Genomic DNA, 20,371 nt, shown 5'->3' on the forward strand with positions numbered 1-20,371 from the left:
TTTATCTCATCTTTCTGATTACAAAGCTAAGATAAGAAAAGAAAACGTGAATGTTGGGAATATTTGTCTAAACATTCTCTTAAGAAAAGATTTGTTAGAGGTATAGCGTTCAATGTAAACTTCACAAATCGTTCAAACCTTTAGGAATGTTCACTAAAAGGTTTCGTAAAGATTAATTGCAGCTTCCATTACATATAAAGAATTCATTAAAGGTGAGTTGTGCATTTGACACTGCCTAAATATTTTATTAAAGTTAGCTTGAACTGTTATGATTTTTTCAGACAACCTTTGAAGGTTACATTCGACAATGGGAGAAAAGTTTGCTGCGTTTTTATTCAGTCGGAACCAAAGTATCAGGTGTTTGTTTCTCGCGCACCGACCTTGGTTGCTAAGTAACCCCCGTGGTGCTGCTGCGGCTGCTGCTTGAGGGATGCTGAGAGTTTAGCCGCAGCATCTCTTGAAAGCGGGCCGTGTGAGGTGTCCAGGTGAGACCGGAGGATGGACGAAGGCACCGAGTTATCCCTGAGCATCGCCCATATCGTCCAGCGTCTCAAAGGAAGCCATTTACACTCTCAGATAGAGAGGCAAGCTAAAGTGAGTCAGTTAGCATGCGGCTAACGATGCGGAGCTAGCTGTTGCTGTATGGTGCAGTGTCTCAGTAATAAGCAGTTTTTTTCCCTCTTTCTTGTTCAGCTTCATTGTAAACTATGAAACTCTTTTTAGGACTGTTTACATCGTCCTGAGATAAAATTGGAGTCGCTAAAGGAAGACGTGCGGAGTTTTCTGAAAACATCAGGTGGGCTGAGGTCTATTTTGCTACCTGCTGCCACGCCACAGCACGCCTTTAATATAAGAGCGACAGAAAGATGAATATCCGGATGTGTTTCTCTGTTTAGGTTGGGAGAAAAAGCTGCAGAATGCCATCTACAGAGAACTTCACATGTAAGTCAAATATACATGAAGCTCTTTTCCCAAACAGCTGCCAGGATCCAGTTAGGACTTAGGTTGCATTCAGGTTCTTGGTGACGGCCAGGAAGATCTTTTCCTCCATCATCCACGACATGGAAATATTTTCAATATTTTGAGCTTCTTTAACAACAAACACTTGTTGAGAATGTTTTGGCTTATTCTCCATCAACATATCTGACTCTCTGTTTAGGTCATCCCCATCTTCTAATACTGGTTCCCTGTTCTGTTTTATAGCTTTTTTTTTGCACAGAGAGAGGGTTCTGATATATTCAGACCTGAATGAAATGTATTTCAGATCTGAATAATTGGGAAAAAGGAAAATAGGATGTGTACATCTTTATTTGTAGACTTTAATCTCTGTTTTGTTGCCTGTAAGATCCATCCATCCTGTTGTTTTTCCATATTTAAGTAAATATCTGGAATATCTGCAGTGATTTATGTCTGGAAAAGAAAACAAACAAACAAAAAAAGGCGTGATCCGGGACTGAGATCTATAGAGTTAAAATCCATTGTTACTAAGGTGGACATAAATCTAACGTAATGTAATCAAAATGCAGTTTTAACAGTTTTTTATTTCATTCAAGTATAAATCTGTGTTTTAAAAGCTGCAGTAAATTAACCAGATTTCACTCTTTTACACTTGTGTTGTTCAGATAAAGCTTTTTAATAATTTGCTGCCACTCTTTTCAGATATACAAAAATATGATTTTATTATATTCATACACTTCACTGTTAAGTTTATTTCAGTGTTTAGGAGACAGTTTCTCATCTATATATTCTTATTTTAATTGCCTTTGAATTGTTCATATTTTACCTTTTTTTTTTTAAATCTGGTATACAACTTCAGGCTAACTGGCTAAAACTAATAAATTTCTCTGATGTATGTGTCTTGCACCCCCCCTCATGTAGGATGTATGGTGTTTAATGCACTGAGTCCTTGAGTCATTCAGCATGCCCTGAGCAGGCTTAGTGAAACACTTAGTGCATCTGGTGGAGATTTGTTCTGAGTCATCTCAGCTCTGATCAGGAGGGGGAGGGGGGGTGGCATTTTTTACTTTAAAAAAAATTCTCTGTTTGATGAATTCTCTCTATTTCTGAATAGTGCTCCATTTGCATCAAATCATCAGAGCTGTCAGTCTTTCTCGCAGTCGACGTTTTGTCACACTGCTGCGTCTTTCCCTGTTGCAGCCAGCTGCCTCCGAGCCATCCCACGGCTCCGCTGGAGCATCTCAAAGAGCCGCTGGCCTACATGCGTAAAGCTCAGGTCAGTGCGTCTCCTCTCGTCTCCGTCACTCCTTTGAGCCCCCGTCTTCCTCTCGTTCCCTTTGTCTTTTTCGTCTGGCAATCCTCAGAGATGTAAACCCCCGTTTTTTTTTCGTGTCACACGTGTGCCGCATGTGTGCGCGCAGGCCAGCTGGGAGAAGCGCATCCTGAAAAGCCTGAACAGCATGAGCACGGAGCTCGGAGTGCCTCTGGCCCGTAAGGTAGGGGGAAAAAAACCTCGGCCCGTCACAGGTAATACCGCTAAACCGCAGAGACTTCTCCAGTGGAAAGGCTGTCGTAACGCTGTATTTGTTTTCGCCAGATGGTAACCAGGCTGTCGTTTTTTTATTTTTTTATCTCTGTGTTCCTTTTCGTGCACACAACTGTATTTAAACATAGCAGAGATCTCTGTTCTGCAGGCCGCGTGTTGTTTGTTTTGTAAAGACCCCCCCCTGTTCCCTCTCCTGCTCCCGCAGAGGCCCGGAGCCGAGCAGAAGGAGCTCATCAACAAGTGGAACGAGATGGGCACGGATGAACCAGGTCTGCAGACATTACCCAGGGTTTTTGGCCCCTGCAGTCACCTGCCTGCTATGACAGATTGGTGTTGATGTGTATGCATGGGCTGGTGCATTTAGCATCAGCTTAACAACTTGCCATGTTGCTCTGAACCAGATCTACCACTTCTGTGTTTGCTTTGCGAGCTATATTTATCCAGCCAAGGTTTTTCTACCGACTGGTTTGTTAAAGAGGAACGCGTCCATCGATTGTGACTCTTATTCAGACGTCAGAAACGCCTTAGGAAAAGTTCAGTGTCTTGCAAAAGTAAAACAGATTAATTCAATGTTTTCAATAAATACAAACTACAAACCTCAAAGTTTTCAGTGGGATTTTAGGTGACAGGTCAACACAAAGCGATGAACAGTGATTAAGTAAAAAAAAAAACATCCAGGGTGTCTGTGCAAGTGTTCAAAGTCTTAAATTAATGTATCTGAAGTTAAAGCCTTAATATGTCTTAAATTAATTAAAAAATGCAGATGTGAGCCTTAAATAAGTCAATCGCAGATCTTAAATTTTGTTGCGGCAGAATTTAATGTTGTATATTTTATACAGTTTCTTTTCTGTCAAGGAAACGTTTGAGTCGCACGCAGACGTCTTCATTTTGTTCTGTGACTCAAGGCGGTTGTGGCTACCAAACCCCTGGTAGCTGCTGGTAGCTAGCTAGCTCACTTTGTTTGCATCTATCATGGGCAAACTGTAAATTTATCACTATTTTGTTCATATGTCTCTATCGGATGTGAATAGCTAGAGACACCAAATTTTGCCCGTTTTTTTAAAGATCTGGCTGCCTATTCTCAATTGTATTTGTCTCTGGGCTTTGACTGGGCCATTCTAGCACATGGATATGCTTTGATCTGGACTATTTCATTGTAGCTGTCTATCTCACTCAGCCTCTAGTCTTTCTGGGCTTATTTCCTTGGTCTTCTCAATGCCGTTTGTTCACTAACGTTCTCCAAAAACCTTCACGGAACAGTTAGGATTAAGCTGAAATTACTCATGACCGGAATCATAAAAAATCAATTGCAAAACCTGATCAAATGTTCTGAGGTTTTATTTGTAATGTGAAAAAAGTTCAGAGGTTGTGAACACTTCCGGAAGACAGTGTACTTTGTTGTTAAATTTCAGATTTATTAGCTCTTTCCCTCCCCCTTTTTGCTCGAAGCCAGCCCGTTTCCATGAGCAGGCCAATCTTTTAGTCCTAACAGTGCTATCACAGCTCAGGGACATCTAATAACATTTAGGATGTCCCCCTTCTCTGGCTGTAAACATTGTGGACTGCGAGTATAGAAGCTGTCCAGACCTCTTGCACGGAGTTGCGATAAAGGCTGCGACACCCTGCTTCCATCCCAGAAGTTAAGCCCCGTCCTTCCCTGTTCCGCCAATGAATTTACAATCGTGTCGTCACAATGGAAGCACTCTTCCTCTGACCTCAGAATCTAAAGCAGTCGTTTCTGTGTTTGTTGCAGACTTAAATCGCTTCAGGCCCGTTTATGCACCCAAAGACTTTCTCGAGGTAATCGCATTTCTTGCTGCTGATGATTTATTTTTTGTCATGTTGAATATTTGGAGATGTACCTTTTCGCTTTATTGCCGTCATCTCAGGTGTTGATCAGTTTGCGGAACCCCAACCATGACAGCTGCGAGGACGTCAGCGCCCGGAGCCACTGGGGGCTCATTCAGGTTCCCCTCAACATCCGAGATATTCCACAGCTGGTATATATCACACTCTTATATGTTTCTAATGATTTATTTTTTTTTTTACACAATATTACATTTTTTAATGAACAAATAAGAAGAAAAAGTATCCGTGTTCCACCAGAGAGTTTTTGATCATCCTGTAGCCCTTGCCAGTTCTGGTGACTGTGACGACCCTGATGGTTGATTTCAGTTGAACCATTACTGTGTCGATTTGGCCTTAAGTTTTAGATTTCCAGCCATGTCGCCATCCTTTGCTTGACCCCAGGGCCACCTGAAGGGTTTGTTAGTGTTGTCTGGTCAAAGCACGCAGCTTAAAGTCCCAGTAGAAGCACCGCTTCACGATTGTACTTGTAATGGTATGGCAGAAAAGACCAGTTTCCTTTCATGTGGATAACATCCTCTAACAGTGTTTTCACACCTGATAATCTGGTAGTCTTAGTTCGATTGGGGACCAAAATTGCAACATTTGTTACATTTTCATCTGGTGCAGCTCGCTTTCACACTGCACCGTGTCAAACGATCCGATCCCTCTGAAGAACCTTTTCACCTCCTTGCCTGTCTGTGGTGGCGCTGAATCAAGAACGAAGAAGGCATGAGCACAACTTCTTTCTTCACTCATGTGAAGGTTGTAGATTCAGTTCCTGCTTCTTCCTGTCATGTGTCTGAAGTGCTTTGACCAGTCAATATTACTGAAAAGGTGCTGGATAAATTTATCATGAATGACCAGTTAACATTTCCTTGACACTCCAGTCAACTTAAAAAAAGAGTCATTTGTTGTTATGTGAGATGGATGGTCTTGGTAACCGATCAGTCTGAATGCCTGAGGGCTGTTAGAAAAATATTTTAAGAAAAGTCAGTGGGTGTTAAGTTTGCCTCTTTGACTTTGAGTTGAGTACAACAATTTGCTCAAGAGCAAAACACTATGAAATCTTAGAGGCTCACTGAACATGATTGGTTGAGCCTTCTGACTACGTAGGGCCGTTTTCTCTACTGATTTAAAACTAAAACTGAATCCTAAACACCACTTGGTCTCTTTTCCGTGCAGAGTTGATTTTCCTTTTAAAAAAGAACTGAAGTTGAACCACTTTACTTATTACAAATAGAGGAAATTAGAGTCTTTGCCTTGTGTCTGCAAGCTAACAAATTCATTAAGCAGGCTGGCGGCCACCCAAGAAGTCAGAATAACATTCTCCCTGCCTCGGATTAATGAGAACAAAGAAGCAGCAGGAGTCCACTTTTGCTATTGGGTTTCTCCGAATTAATTTTGAATACTCAGTAGCATTTGCTTGTCTAAAATGTAAGAGCAAATGATGAAATTTGGGGATAAAAAGGCACTGACTGAACTACAAATGCATTTTGGCACGATTAAATTAATTGATTAAATAATGTCGGAAACTGCTTTTTTTCCCCTCTTTTCTGCTCACAGAGGCAGGCCTACGCGGAGCTGAACCTGAGCTCCGGCCAGCTGGGGATTGACGACCTCGCACACGTCCACCCAGGTATTTACAGGAAGCAAAAAGATTCACGTCTGCCCGATGAATCCACGACGAACAAACGTTTTTCACGCGACAGCAATTCAATCAGTTGCATGACAGCGGGGAAGCTTTCCCTCTCATCGCTCAGTAGCTTATAAGAAGCAGGCACAGAAATCCTTCTTGTTGTGATTAAATACGTTTGTTTTTCCATTGAACAGCTTGGCACACCCACCAGTAAACCCCACCGGCCGTATATCACTGTGGGCTGCTGTGTTAGCTGTCTGGGATTTCTCAAATAGTATCTTCATGAAGTCCAGATATTGACATTGTTCCAGTTTGCCGTTCATGCCTTAAATAGAATGGCCTCCGCTGTCTGTGTGTTTGTAAGTCAGACCAATAATGGTGCTGATCTAATCTGTTCTGCTCTCTCCTTCCTCTAGACCTGTTTGAAAATGACTATGTTCAGATCGGCAAAAAAGGTTAGCGTACACGTGTGTGTGTGTGTGTGCTTTTTTTGATTTGTTTTGTTTTGTTATGCAGCCCGAATTTATTGATGTGTGTTAAATATTTACAGTTTTAAACACTCCGTTAGAAATTCAGAATTGTTGTTCTTTGGTATCAGCTGAACTCATAGCTTCTAGTCTGGAAAATATTGGGATTTCCAGACCTTATCCGTTATACCATTGCTTAAAGTGTTGCGTGTGCCATTCCTTTCTTCAGTTCTTCCTTATTTGTTTACTTGCTTTCTTCTTCGTACCTTTTCTTCCTCAATCCCCCGTGTCCTTTCTTCCCTTTCTTTCTCTCTGTCCATTACATCTTTCCATCCATGCGTCTTCCCACAGCAGCATGTGCCATTAATTCATTGTAGACTCTTGGCCATTCCTTGAGTTTTAGTTTCAGTTTTTATGCCTGAATGACTAAAGTATGAGGGCTAGGTGGTGTAACATAGAAAAATAAATCCTTTCTGTGAAAATGGTCCAAAACTCGACTAGAAACGATTGACGGAGAAAAGTCTCATAAAACCTCTGAAAGGACCATCTAAAAGGTTACAGAAAGTTTTGTTGGAAGGAGCAAATTCTCCTTCCAGTTGAGTCTGTTTCATAGGTCTTCCTAAACAACTCAAGGAAAACTCCAATAATACCCATTACATGTCATATACACACATAGAAACTGAAAATATACATTTTTATGGCAGGAACAAGTCCCCTACTTCTCTCGCTGACAGATCTTTTTCTCAGGTTCCATAATCAGTAAGAGCAACACTCAAAGCCATGCCGTGAAGCCAGTGTAAACACAAAGCTTAATATGGACACCAATCAAGCATCAATAGCCTTAAAAACACAGGCTGTGCTTTTTATATACAGCGCCACACACCCTCCGCTTGCTGCTTCAGCCTCAGTTGGCTTTGTTTTGACTTCTGGGCTGCGGCCTCTATTCCAGGCCAAGTGTTAAGTGCCTTCAAACTGGAAATTTAGGGGGCCGAGGAGCGTGTTAGTTTACGCTACAACTGGCCTGCACCTTAAGCTGAGGGATGTGTGTTTTGGGCTACTGTCACAGCCTAGATTTAGGATAAGAGTGAGCAAGCTGAAGAGTTATTAAAATGTGCCTGAGGGGCTCTAGAAAGTTGTGCAACTATCACAATTATATGAAGATCTTGATTTCTGGTGTTTATGCTCTTGCAGGCTGTGAAATAGTAAAAGCCCACAAGCCTGATTTAACATGTACAGATGTTCGTTTTCCCATCTGCGCTGCTGGAGGGCCGTGAGCAAGTCAAACAGGAACCGCTTTCTGTTGACTTTAAAGTGAGACTGTGTTGTGTTCATGTGGCAGCGATAACAAGCTAAACTGTCGGAGTGGAGTGGCGTTCAAGCACAGGACGTTGGCAAACCAACAGCAGCACGCCAACGGATTCACACCGCTTAAATATTTCACATTTACTCACGTTACAGCTGCAAACTTAAATGTTACTTATTTAGATTTTTCTTGAGTTGGAACAATACAAAGTTGCACACAACTGGAAAGTGGACAAAAAAAACACAAAATCTTATGAAGTATTTTTGGTGTAGTTTCTAGTGGAAATATCCTTGTACACTTGAAATAAGACAAAGCTAACTTGCGAGTAACTATTCAGCAAGATATAGTGAAAAATGTTTTAATATTGATGAAAATGTTCTAGTTATAAGTGAAACAAACTGCCAGAAGGTGGAGAGTGGATCCATCGTCTACTGGAGCATGCCAAAAGATTCACAGCTTTGATTGCAGTCAAATGTAGCTCTATAAGAAATGTGTAATACTGTGTTTGTAAAAATGTGAAAAGTTTTAGGAGGTTTTCATTTAAGCATTAACTTATCGACGCAAAGAGTCGATAAGTTCCTGTCTTGTTTTTTTTTTTTTTTTTTTTTGCGTTCCTGCTGATTTTCGATTGCGTTCTGTGTAGTTGTGGTGGAGCAGGACAGCGCGGCGGCCCAGCAGTACAGCAGGCGGGGCTGCCCCACCGGGCTCCGGGCGGACCTGTGGGCCCTCATCCTGAACTCCACCAACCAGCTGCAGGTACGGCAGCAGATGCACAGACACTCAAGTTCACGGGTCACTTGCACAACCGCCCCGCTTCCCAAGCTGTTTCCCGACAACTCGAATTCTTCTCAGCTGCTTCTGTTTCCCTCTTTTTTTTTTTTTCCCCATTAGATTTTTGTCTGAATCTCCAGTTGGATACATTAACTTCAAGTTAAAAACCAACATATAAACACCAGCTGACCGATAAATTCGAGATAATCTGTGCGTTTGCTGCCGTGGTGTTTATTATAACTGGCCTCGGCTTGTCCCGTGTGTACAAATGTTAGGATAATCAAATGCTTTCGCTCAGTTTAGCCTAAACAGTTCTGCTTGTCTGCCTGTGTGGCAAAACACCAGAGGCCAGGGTAACCTGCTGGGGCCCGGTTTGGAGAATACTGCATGAGATCGGAGGCCTGATTGGGTCAGAGCTCTGGAGCACAAAGCACATCAAAGAGGGTCGCAAACGTTGCTCGGTGTGTGTAAAAAAGCCAAAAAAACAAACAAAAAAAAGGCCATCTTTTCGGGCACAGATTTGTAAAAAGTGTGAATGTTACTTCCAGTCAAAAGAAACGTTTTGCTCAAATTAAAAAATCATGTTTAACCTAAATCTAGGGTATGAATAAATACGCCACTTGACTGAATTGTTACTGAAACTGAATTACATTTTCATAAAAAAAAAAAAAAAAGATCACTTAACCCTGGTCCAAAATCATCTCATGACCACTGTTTAGCACAGTGGAGGATCTATGATGACGTGGGCTCGTTTCTCTTCTGAATGGTCGGCTGGCGTCATCAGATTACCTGGCAGCACGAACTATAGCGAATACCTCGGAAATTTAAGTGAATAATAAATCGGGTTATGTCAGGAAGCGGAAAGTCAATCGTCATTGATTCTTTAGGACGGATAACGATCCAAAACCAAACTGACTGATTCAAAACAAAAACAGTTCATAAGACTCTAAATCAAGAAAACCAGTGGGGAGATCCGAAGAGAAAAGAGCACAGCAAAAGATGGAAGGAGCTGAAAGGATTGCACTAACAAGATCCTCAAAACTGATCAACAATACCACTACTAAATTTAAAAGAAAAGTAATCTCAACATTTAATTTCTTTTTTTTTGTGGATTGGCAACTGATGGGACTGTCTGGTATTTTAGCAGAAATCTTTTCAAACTTTGTCATTAATGCGGTCCACAGTACCAGTTCCAGTTGTTCCAGTTTCCTCCCTCAGCTCTCCAGAGCGCTGAGCATTGTCAGGATGCTCAGAAATTGTCGCTGGGAACATTTTTATTGCTCCGTTTGGCTCGTCTGTGAAAAGCTGTCTAAAACCGGAGACGCGTTAAGAGATTAAGCATGTACTCGGAAACACTATACCCTCTCTATTCGTGCTCGATTTAACTGGACTGTCATCACACTTACTGACAGGACGTAATTTAGTAGTGTCTGTAAAGGAAGTGAGAGTTTTCAAAAAAAAAAAAAATTATACAAAGCAGAATACATATTAGGATTTTTTATTTATTTATTTTGCTCACCATTCACTTAAAAGGTTGTTTCTATTCATTTCAGTTGAACAAAATGACCATTGTAGATGGTAGGAGAAATAAAACCTGCTGAGTCTTTGTCCTTTCAGGACATGATGCACTACGAACAGCTCAGGGCTGGAGTGATCCAACACAACCTGCTGGTAGATAACCTCATCTACAAGGTGAGCTGGTCAACACTCATTCTCCTCTGAGTGAATGAAACGTAGGCACGCCTTTAGCAGATGCTTTTTTCTTTGCTTCTCATAAACACATTCGTCCGAGTGACTCGGCCTTGGATGTTAAGTTACTGCTGTGTGTGTGTGTGTGTGTGTAAATTCACAGGGTTTAGGTCTGAGCTGCTTTTCTTACAGTGGAACTGAAAAATGTACACACATCTGTTGAAATGGGACAGTTTTTGGCGATGTAAAAACATTACAGCGTCATAAATAATTACAAAGTGGGTGTATGCTGTTTAACTAAAACAGTAGCTTGCATGGAGGCTACAAAGGATCAAAACTATCTCGTACAATACACACGTATCTTTTTGCAGTGAAGGCTTGTGGGAGAATGTGTAATGGTCTGAACTATGAGGAAACTAATCTTGTGCTTTCGTGTCATTGTCCCCGAAAGATGTTTGTATCATGAACCACAGTGAAAGAATGTAGTGAAATCTGATAGTGGATAATTTTCCTCAAATGGAGCTGGGGTGTTTTTAGAAAGTTGTAAAAAAAAAAATATATATATATTGAAAGCTGAGGGATCACCTTTAGAAGGTTTTGGACAAGACTTCTATAGTTTAAAGGAGTGCAACACTTGTGCAACCAGGTTACTACCCGTGTGTTGTGTTTCTTTGTTTTTTTTTGGTCTCACCTGAAAGGTACAGGATATATGTGACGGTAAAGATGCAAAAAGTTGTTCTGTGTCACAAGATCTGTGAAAACCCTCTGCTTCAACAGGACGTCAAACTCACCGCCAGTAACGACGACTACTACTTTGTGTTTGAAGATTTCCTCTATCAGGTCAGCTCTCTTCTTTATGAGACAGTCAGTATCTCATTATTTACCCTTCCAGTATTTTTTTTTAACTTAAATAAACAATAGAATTTGATGTAATTGTCAGGATTACAGATTATTACAGATTTCAGTGTTTCTTGTTCGTCCAAATTGTTTACACGTTAGCATGTCTTTTTCTTCTTCTGTTGTTTCACTAGATAACACTGTAAGCATCTTCCTGTTTGGCCACCCTGGGTGTTTACTCCTTCTGTGTGACAACAGTCATTTTTATCTGCTGTTTTTCTCTCCAACCAGGCGTCAATATCTTCTCTGTCAGTCGCTGCTCTGTTTGTCTTTGACGCCCCTCTGATAAACATGCTTCTGCACTTGCCAAACAGGTTAACTTGGCAGCTGCTTGTTTGCTGTGCTCTTTGGTGACAAACCAATGAACGGGCAAGGTTTATAGAAGACCAGGCTTCTGCATCCTTGTCAGTGTTGACTTATGGCAGACTCACTAGGCAGTGAAAGAATCCACTTCATGTCAAAACGTTAGTTAAGAGACGACAAGAGAAAACGTGGAAGGTTTCTGAGAAATTTCCCAGAACTGTTCAGAGAAGCCATGTTTTCTTAGTGGGTGTTTTTTTTTTTTTTTGGTGTATTCGAATGATTATTGTTTTTATCTTTGTGACATAGCTGTTAGGTTATTTTATGAGGCACCTGCCACAGTTGGACAAGCATGCCTATGATCTGAAAGACAAACAGAATCATTAAGCAGTCATTAAATATTAGCTGTGATATGAAATATAAATGTGGTTTAGCAATTGTTTTTGAGCATTGATTTTACTCTATGTAAGATTTAGATCTTTACCCAAAGAAACGACAGTGAACTGATTGGATTTGTAGTGTGAAACCTGCTCACAGTAATTTATTTCTTATATATTCCTAAATTCACAACACACACTAACAACTTTCAGGGAGGGAAATGGTGAATAAATACAAGTGAAGTAAACTTTCTCCGAAGATGACAAGATTCCTACACAGTCTGGAATCGTCAAAATTCTGAATTTGACCGAATTTATTTTTGACTTTCAAATAATTTCAATCGTCTAGCTGATGTAAAACATTAAAAGTTGTTCAATGGTTCTGTGCTTTTGTACAGAATATGTAACCTACTGTTTTTAGTTGCAAGACGCAGTTGGAATACTGCGTAATTGTATCCTTACAATGTTTTTCTTAATATTTTTCAAAGGCAGGGAGATTACATGTGGCACTAATCTATCTTAGGAAAACCCTCCAAGTGAATCATCTCTAAAATCAATATGGAGACAACCAGACCGCATGATGAGCTTCTCTCTGTTTAAGATCTTTGACCGAAATGAAAACTAATTTATTCCCGCATGTCTTCATGGAAAGATTTTCCAATCAACGGAGCATTTCTCGAACCTCCTCTCCACCTGATGCTTAGCTCAGTGTACTTCGATACATCCTTGCTGCCTCCAGGTGCACCGTTTAATAGAGTTATTTATGAAGAGATAGCGAGGACGCTCAAGGCTGTCACCATGCCCCGAGTACATAAGAAGACCCGTAATAATGTGAATGGATGCTGCATATTATTCCTTAGAAAGAAGCAGTATGAAGATATTTTTTTTTTTGGCTCAATTTGGACAAATATTAATGGTGGATTTTCCACTTGAATCCTTGTTCAGCTCAAATTTTGAGTCTGGCTCCGTTTGTTTCCAGGTACTGTTGTGTTTCTCACGGGACACCGCCGTCCTGGAGCACTTCAAGTACAACAGCGCCACTCCGCCTAAATCCTACCTACACGGTGAGATCGCTTGATACCTTTCCATTCTCATACACACGTTGAAGGGCACGTTAGTCACTGAAACAACGATTGTACTCCTAATTCAAGGTATTCAATGCCTTTGTGTGCCTGCCTTGCAGGGAAAGTGGGAGACGAAGAGTATGCTGTCGTTTATCCTCCAAACGGTGAGTTCACGTTGAGAGATTCGGACATGAAGGTTTTTGAATCGAATCAGAGAAAATTCACTCAGCTGGCATTTTTATTTACTCAGGTGTTATCCCCTTCCATGGCTTTTCTATGTATGGTGAGTTGTGTCAAACTCAATTGTTTCGTTGTAAGTTGAAACATCCAGCGTACAACCACGTGTGTTGTAATTTGTGGATGTTTCCACAGTGGCGCCCTTGTGTTTCTTGTACAACGAGCCATCCAAACTCTACAGCGTCTTCCGGGAAATGTACATCCGCTACTTTTTTAGGCTGCACTCCATCTCTTCTTCTTTCTCGGTACGAGCCTTTTCTGGGTAAAAGTCGAGTCTTTAAAGCTCCACTCCACCTGGTGAATGAACCGACTTTATATTGTTGTTCTGTGCTGCTGCAGGGCATAGTGTCCCTGTGCCTGCAGTTTGAGAGGCTACTCCAAACCCACCTGCCTCAGCTCTTCTACCATCTTCGACAGATCGGTGCCCAGCCGTGAGTTAAAATACTTTGCCGTCCCACCTCTGTGATTACATCTACTTAATATACAGTGCAAAACTATGAATACACATTGACCTTTTTTCAGGGTGCCAGTGCATCCTTAAAAAGTCTTATATTTCTCAGATTAAGGCCTTAAAATAACTTCAATTCATTAGAAAATGTTCAAGTTGGCCCTAAATACGACATCCGCAGGTTTTATCTTTTGCCGAACCGGACTATTTAATCTTGTATATACAGTGTAGTTTGTTTTTCTCGTGGGAATTTTCTGTCAGACAAAAGTTTGAGTCGTGCACAAACATCATTAGGTTCTGTAACTCGAGGCAGTTGAGGCTACTGCTTATCAGCTGCTAATAAACCCTTGCTTGCTAGCTAGCTAGCTTTTTTGCGTCTACTATTTGTTAGCGTAAATTATCGCCAGTTGGCTGGAAAACATTCGTCTTTGCCTCTGACTCATTTCTGTTGTTAATCCATACATTGCCTTTTTTGTGCAAAGAAAATCTAGGCACAACTATATAAAAATTGTGATTTCTCCAAGTCTTAAATTTATTTCACAATGGCCTTAAAAAGGTCTTAAAAAGTCTTCAGTCTGAGATGGTGAAACCTCTGCAGAAGCTCTGTTTTTCACATTTTTATCCCATCACAACCACAAACTTTACTCTTTATTTTAAATTTGATGAGAAACGCCAATGCAAAGTACCAGAAGGCAAATAATACTTGGTTTTAATTTTTAGAAATCTGGTGTGACATGCTCTTGTTTTTAATCCCATTTAATCTGATAAAAAAATTCTTCCTCTTCATCCAATACACCTGACCTTGCATACAGAGACATGAGTATCCCTAGAGACTGTTGTTACCGTTAGCAGATTATTGCACTCTGATTCTTATGAGCTGCTGCCATCTAGTGTTTATGGCTTGAATTACATTTTTCTCTCTGTCATGGAATCATAAGTGTTGGTGTGAGAGGTAGTGGATGCAATCAGAAACATAAAAGTGTCACTGAAGAGTTCATATTTTCTCCTAAGGCTGCGTATTGCCTTTAAGTGGATGGTCCGGGCCTTTTCTGGATACCTTTCCACCGATCAGCTGCTCCTTCTTTGGGATCGAATCCTCGGGTATGACTCGCTGGAGGTGGTTGCAGGTCAGTACATCCTGAACTCTTACTTCCATATCAACTACGCTCTGGTTTCCTGACGTCATTCTCCATCTTTCCCGTCTTTTACTGTGCCGTTCTGCCCTCTTCTCCCCACCATACCGTCTCTTTCACCCTGCAGTCCTTGCAGCTGCGGTGTTTGCCTTCCGCGCTGAGAACCTGATGGAGGTGACGTCGCTTGCCTCGGCTGAGGTTTGTCTGTTCCCGCTTTTAGACCTGTGTGTTCTCAGGTGCGTCTCAAACGAGGAGTCTGTTTCCCCGATTGCATACTCACAGAAAGCTAGAAATAGCTTCAGATGGGCCTCCACCCTCTCACCCCTCGCCCCACCCAGCACGTTGACAAGCACTCGCCGTGTCCTCTGACACCCACGCATGCATAGGAGAACCTCTTTGTTTGTGCTTACAACCATTTTTACAGCGTCTCAAGTGTAGCCTTACATTGCTAATGTAACCCTGAGTGCAGGCTATGTGCAGGCTAATGTTGCCCTCCTCTCCCCTTTATGACGACGGGGTCAAGCGGCAGCATTATGTGGAGGGCAGTAGTTCTAGGGGGCACCATTTGCTTGCAAATTCTCCCACCTGCCCTACTTAAGAGAAGATATCATCATAACACACTGCTCCTTATTTTATATTTAGCGCCTCAGGCCCAGTGCTGAAATTTTAAACCCCCTTTCTAAACATGATCGTGTCCCTAAATTTAATCCCCCCCTAGTGAACCCAAAAGGACAGGGTGGGAATCTCGGATCATCCTGCTGCTCTCCTGTCCTCTGCGGATATTTGGCTTAACTTTTTATGTCTATATTAAAACGGATTGTTAGAGAGTTGTCTGACTTGTCTTTTTCTTTGACGATCGCACCGCAGGCCGTCCTTGCCGACCTCTCGACTCTGAAGGTCATACCGCTCATCCAGATCTTTCTTTTCGCCACCGCCATCTGAACGACACGAAGACTCTGGTTGTTCCGGACTCGGTTCTCGTTGCACAACAATGAACACAAGCTGACTGTTGAAAAGTGACATCAGGGGGCCACACCTCATCTAGCTCAAGCAAAAGGCCAAACGTACATTTAGCCCTATTAATAGTATTTTCCCTTTATGATGGTATTAGTTGTCATACAGTATGTAATTTAATCCTAAGGCCAAGCCAGCCTCATTAAGCTGGAGGGAAAGATGATCCTCGCGGCAGTTCCCCGATCAGCTGAGGTGAATTGCATGAAGCAGTAATTGTGTTGCAACGGCAGCGTGCGAGGAGACGCAACGGCAGTGGCGTCTCCGTGCTTGCCTAATGAAGTGTTAATTAGTTCCTGCCATTTATGCAGCCCAGCGGCTCCTGCTTGTTATTATTAAACTGTTAGATCCTTATGTTACCGATGAATGATTTGGCATCTTAGTTTGCTCCAGCATGATGAGAGAAACCTGCAAAAAGCCATGAACTGCAGTGCCATCCACAAATAAGTCTTGAAATGAATTCCTGTTTAATTGCAGTGGCATAATCTCACAGCATTTTTTTTAATTGCCTGCTGTTTATACTGAGGAGCATAGAGAGAGAGGAGGCTTTTAGACCATTTGTTTTCATGCAATCTGTCTTGGTTGGGCCCTCTTTCATCCTCATTTAGTTCTGTAATGCTATAAGAGGTTTATTTTTGGTTTATATGGTCTTGTTTTGACCATATCTGGATTATTATTTTGCCTGAAAAATCCAATGTACCTTCCTTAGTACATTCCCAGTTGAGTCTACTAGGTTTTTTTTTTTTATGTTGCGTTTTTGGTAAGATTTCCAATGTCTTTGAAAGAGAAACAGATCCAGATCTTCACTCCTAATAAACTGTGCTCAACAGCGGACATAAGATGTTATTTTAATTGTCATTATTTTTGTTATTGCCAGGTCCGCTTGGGACGTTTGCTGTCAAGAAGCTCAGTTTTACTCTAATCTGATCAAATCAAATCACATGGCTCCAGTTAATTCCTTGCATAAATGGCATGTTCTCTTGTCTTACCCGTTTTCAAAAGTGGCCAAAAGAAATGTTAAGTTTATAGAAGTTTAATTAAAATAATTATTTATCATTTGTTTTAAAAGAATTATTGGGAGTGCCAATGCAATACCTCTAATTTTTTTGAGAAGTAAAATAAAACAATTATTTCCCAAGATGCACGATTCCCCACAACAAATAACTTAAAAAATTTTTTCTTTTTTTTTTTTGTGTATGTGTGAGATTATGGTACAACATTAAAATAAGAATTTATTTTAAGTTTTTTTTTTGTTTGTTTTTTTGCCCAATCCCACCCATGCTGGGTACGGGGTTATGGGGCAATTTGTGTGGAGAACTCTGTAAATAACAGTGCTGTTTGTGCAACGTACAAGCTGCTGTCTACATGCAGTTTATTGCATTTATGAAGGGTTACGACACACTTTATGGATGTTTAGCACCTTCAGTGCCAACATTGAGGTGAAGCGTTTTCTCTTTTTACGCGACTTTAAATTATGAATGATCAATCGTGGCATTTTTATTCTTTGGAAGTCATTGTCATTGAATCTTGTGCTGCAAAAAAAGTTTTTTTTTTGTGTTGTTTTTTTTAAATTAAAGGTTATTAAGGTAATCGCACCTGAAGTCCTCTGTGCTTCTTCTCTGAATATTTCTGTCGGGTTGTGTGACAAGATAAATATTTGGACAGGCACAAGTGTATGCTGGAGGCTCACTGCAATCATTTCTAAATGAGCCCCCCGCCCTACATGTAGCATATACCCTCGTTCTTGGCCGCCTCCCTCATCCCCCGCTGTCCTCTCTGCAGGCTGGTATCGAATTATGCTGTTCTTCTCTTTCGTCTTTCCTCTCCCCCTCCCGCACCCGCCTGGATTCTGCTACATCTGCCACCTGTTTACTAGCACTCCCACACCGGACTCTTTTATCAGTCATGCTCCTCCTTTGGGCCCCACAAGTCTGTTGGTCCTGCAACATGTACCTGCTGTGGTGATTTACTCATACTGCAGTCCCTCCTGGTGGCCGATTCGTTGCATTGCAGGATAGCGTGCCTTCTGTCCATCAACACGCAGACGCTGGCCATCGTTGACGGATTTCGTTCTGAAATTTGAATCAAGCACAGTGATCTTAGCGGATGCTTGGGCAGCACTGTGTACTGAGATCGTCTTAGATTTTTCTAATCACAGTGCTGTGAAAAACTCATTTACCCCTTACAGTGGAAGCCAGGAGTTTACGTACACTGAATAAAAAGACACAGAAAGAGAGAGATTCAATTAATATCTTCAAAATCATAAGTTTACATACAATACGATAGCTGTCTCTTTAACCCTCCTAACTGTCATGAATGATGACATCAATGTCCTCATGGCTTACTTGTAAGCATTTTGTGGGTGACAGTTAAGGGGTTAAGCAAGAAGGGAAAGCCAAGGTGCTGATGTCACGGCTTTGGAAACGTCTGATAGGTCAACTGACACATTTGAGTTAATTGGAGGCCAACCAACCTGTGGATGCATTTTTAGGGCCGCACCTGGAACAAACTGCTTTGTTGTTTGACGAGACTTGAAAGTTAAAAGAAATCAGCCCAGAAATCAGGAAGAGAATTTTGAAGCTGAACAACTCGGGTTTATGCCTCGGGGGATGCTTGAAGGTGCCGCATTTATGTGTTCAAACAATTACATGCAAGCGCAGACACGATGGGAATGTCTGTCATAGCTCTCAGGATGGAGACTATTTCTGTGCCCCAGAGATGAATGCATTTTGGTTCGAAATGTGCAGATTGACCCCAGAACAAAAGACCTTGTGAAGATGCTAGTTGAAGCTAGTGAAACATGTAGAAATATTGAAATGGCATCTGAAGACATCAGCCAGAAAGTTCAAACTTGGGCGGAGATTCTTCCAGAGCTCCAGAGGTTACAAAGTGGTTTAAAGACAAAGTAAATGTTTTCTGTCTCCATGAAAAAGGCCTAATCTCAACCCTATGGAGAAGTTGTGAGCAGATGTGAAAAGGCGTTTAGGAGCAGGGTGGCCTACAGGCCTGACTGAGTTAAGCCGGTTCTGTCAGGAGGAATGGGACAGAACTATTCTGAGAATCTTGTGGATGGAAACCCAAACGGTTTTACCCAAGTTATACAGTTTAAAAGATTGATCCCCGATACTGACCAAATGCATACTTCTAAATTTAAATAAAATTATAAAAAATATTTTAAAAAACCCTTCTTGCTAAGTTTTTTGTCATTTATCATCCATCCATTATCTAACACTGACCTAAAAAGGAGAAAAGTGTGATCTAATTTAACTACTATGTGCATCTGTTTTTTTTTTAGTCAGTGTATGTCAACTTCAGATTATTTCAACTCTTTTTGAAATAATTTCAGAACTGCATTTTGCATTTACTTTGGTTAACTTTGTCTAATGCTTGATTTAAAAAAGAAAAAAAGTCAAAATGATCAAAATGTCTGTAAGAAGGGAAATAGTTTTACTTCAAATTAGCATCAAAATAGCAAATTTTTTAGCTAATTCCGTAATTTACGGAATTACAGACCAGTACACACCATTCCTCTGGAGTATCCTGCTTCAGAACAGCACGCCACGCAACAAAAGTGACACAATGTAAACGGAGGGCTTTGTAGTCAGTACGCAGACCTGCACACATGTTGAAAAAAGAAAAGCCTTCAGAACTTCAGTTCACTCAGATTTTTGTAAATTTAGGCACATTATTCCCCCCTTTTGCTTCCAGAACATCCCTGACCCAAGATAAATTAGCTTATCTGTTGGATCAGATGGCACAGGCCTGCCTTCACTCCCCACTTGGCCATTCAAGATGCTGTCAAAAATGTTTTTGATAACTGCTTTTGATAGATCATGTTCAGTCCTTGGAGAATATTTGCTAAACCAAGAGCCTTGTCCTTTGTCCTTTTTCTTAAAAATCTGCAAAATTATTAGATTTTTTTTTTCTGATGGAAAAAAGTACGATATATCTATTTTTAACTATTGAAAGGGAGTGTTTTTTTATTTACACTTAATTAAAAATGGCAGGTTAAGATTGTTTTACACGCTTATCAATATGGGGAAAAAACTGCAATAATCAAACCTTTTTAATAACTGCTTACCAGCTTTTTACATGTTTATTTATTTTGACAATTTATATTTGAAATTGGAAGACCTCTTTGCCATCACCCTTATATTTGATCTCCCTCCACAGATTGCCTATTAGATTCAAATTGGGACTTGGCCATGTCGCTCCAAAACGCCATTACTACTTCCAGACACAGGAAACATCTTGGTAAAATTTAAAGAGGACTTTACACCTATATTTCAGAGGTATGAATAATTTTGGGATTTCTAGGAGACCCCTCAAATGATTGACGAAGAAAGAACATCTAGACTGATTTTGTGCTGCACCTGAATAATACAAATTTCTCTTTCTGTCAATAAGGGAAACATGCACCATTTTAAAGTTTTGGATTTACCATGATTTACACTTTTCTCTCCTGCAAAGAAATCTATTTGCCTGTGTGAATACTCTTGAGTTGACAAGTTACAAAATGTTTGGATCCCCTGATCCTGGTGTTCCTAATCTTGGACCTCTTGATTTCTGATAAACTGAAGACAGTCGAAGTTTGGCCATTTTACTTGCACATTATGTAACTGTTTTAGGGATGTCAGAATCATAACATCGTTCTGCATTTTATTCTAATGTTATCTGAATCATGAAT

At 40.8% G+C, this 20,371-nt stretch overlaps 1 protein-coding gene across 1 annotated transcript; it reads left to right on the top strand.

The window, feature by feature from the left end:
- Positions 1 to 29: 29 nt before the first annotated feature.
- Positions 30 to 17,279, top strand: tbc1d19 (TBC1 domain family, member 19). Its single transcript, XM_015011464.2, has 21 exons — positions 30 to 594; positions 724 to 796; positions 897 to 942; positions 2,158 to 2,233; positions 2,379 to 2,453; positions 2,709 to 2,772; positions 4,257 to 4,303; positions 4,393 to 4,503; positions 5,915 to 5,987; positions 6,404 to 6,442; positions 8,401 to 8,513; positions 10,146 to 10,220; positions 10,995 to 11,057; positions 12,771 to 12,855; positions 12,975 to 13,019; positions 13,106 to 13,138; positions 13,228 to 13,337; positions 13,432 to 13,523; positions 14,552 to 14,667; positions 14,801 to 14,871; positions 15,541 to 17,279. Exons 1-21 carry the CDS (start codon positions 499 to 501, stop codon positions 15,613 to 15,615), a joined length of 1,578 nt encoding a protein of 525 aa, XP_014866950.2. The 5' UTR covers positions 30 to 498; the 3' UTR covers positions 15,616 to 17,279.
- The last annotated feature ends 3,092 nt before the right edge of the window (positions 17,280 to 20,371 follow it).

The sequence above is a fragment of the Poecilia mexicana genome, unplaced genomic scaffold (assembly GCF_051168715.1).
Source record: "Poecilia mexicana isolate PSO_F unplaced genomic scaffold, ASM5116871v1 scaffold_18, whole genome shotgun sequence".
In the NCBI taxonomy this organism is placed as follows: domain Eukaryota; kingdom Metazoa; phylum Chordata; class Actinopteri; order Cyprinodontiformes; family Poeciliidae; genus Poecilia; species Poecilia mexicana.

Bases quoted from the DNA above. Each gene is read 5' to 3' on its own strand.
- tbc1d19 (XM_015011464.2), top strand. From the start codon at position 499: ATGGACGAAGGCACCGAGTTATCCCTGAGCATCGCCCATATCGTCCAG. The intron at 8,514-10,145 runs GTACGGCAGCAG...TTGTCCTTTCAG, and splicing joins ACTCCACCAACCAGCTGCAG to GACATGATGCACTACGAACA. The intron at 13,020-13,105 runs GTGAGTTCACGT...TTATTTACTCAG, and splicing joins TGTCGTTTATCCTCCAAACG to GTGTTATCCCCTTCCATGGC.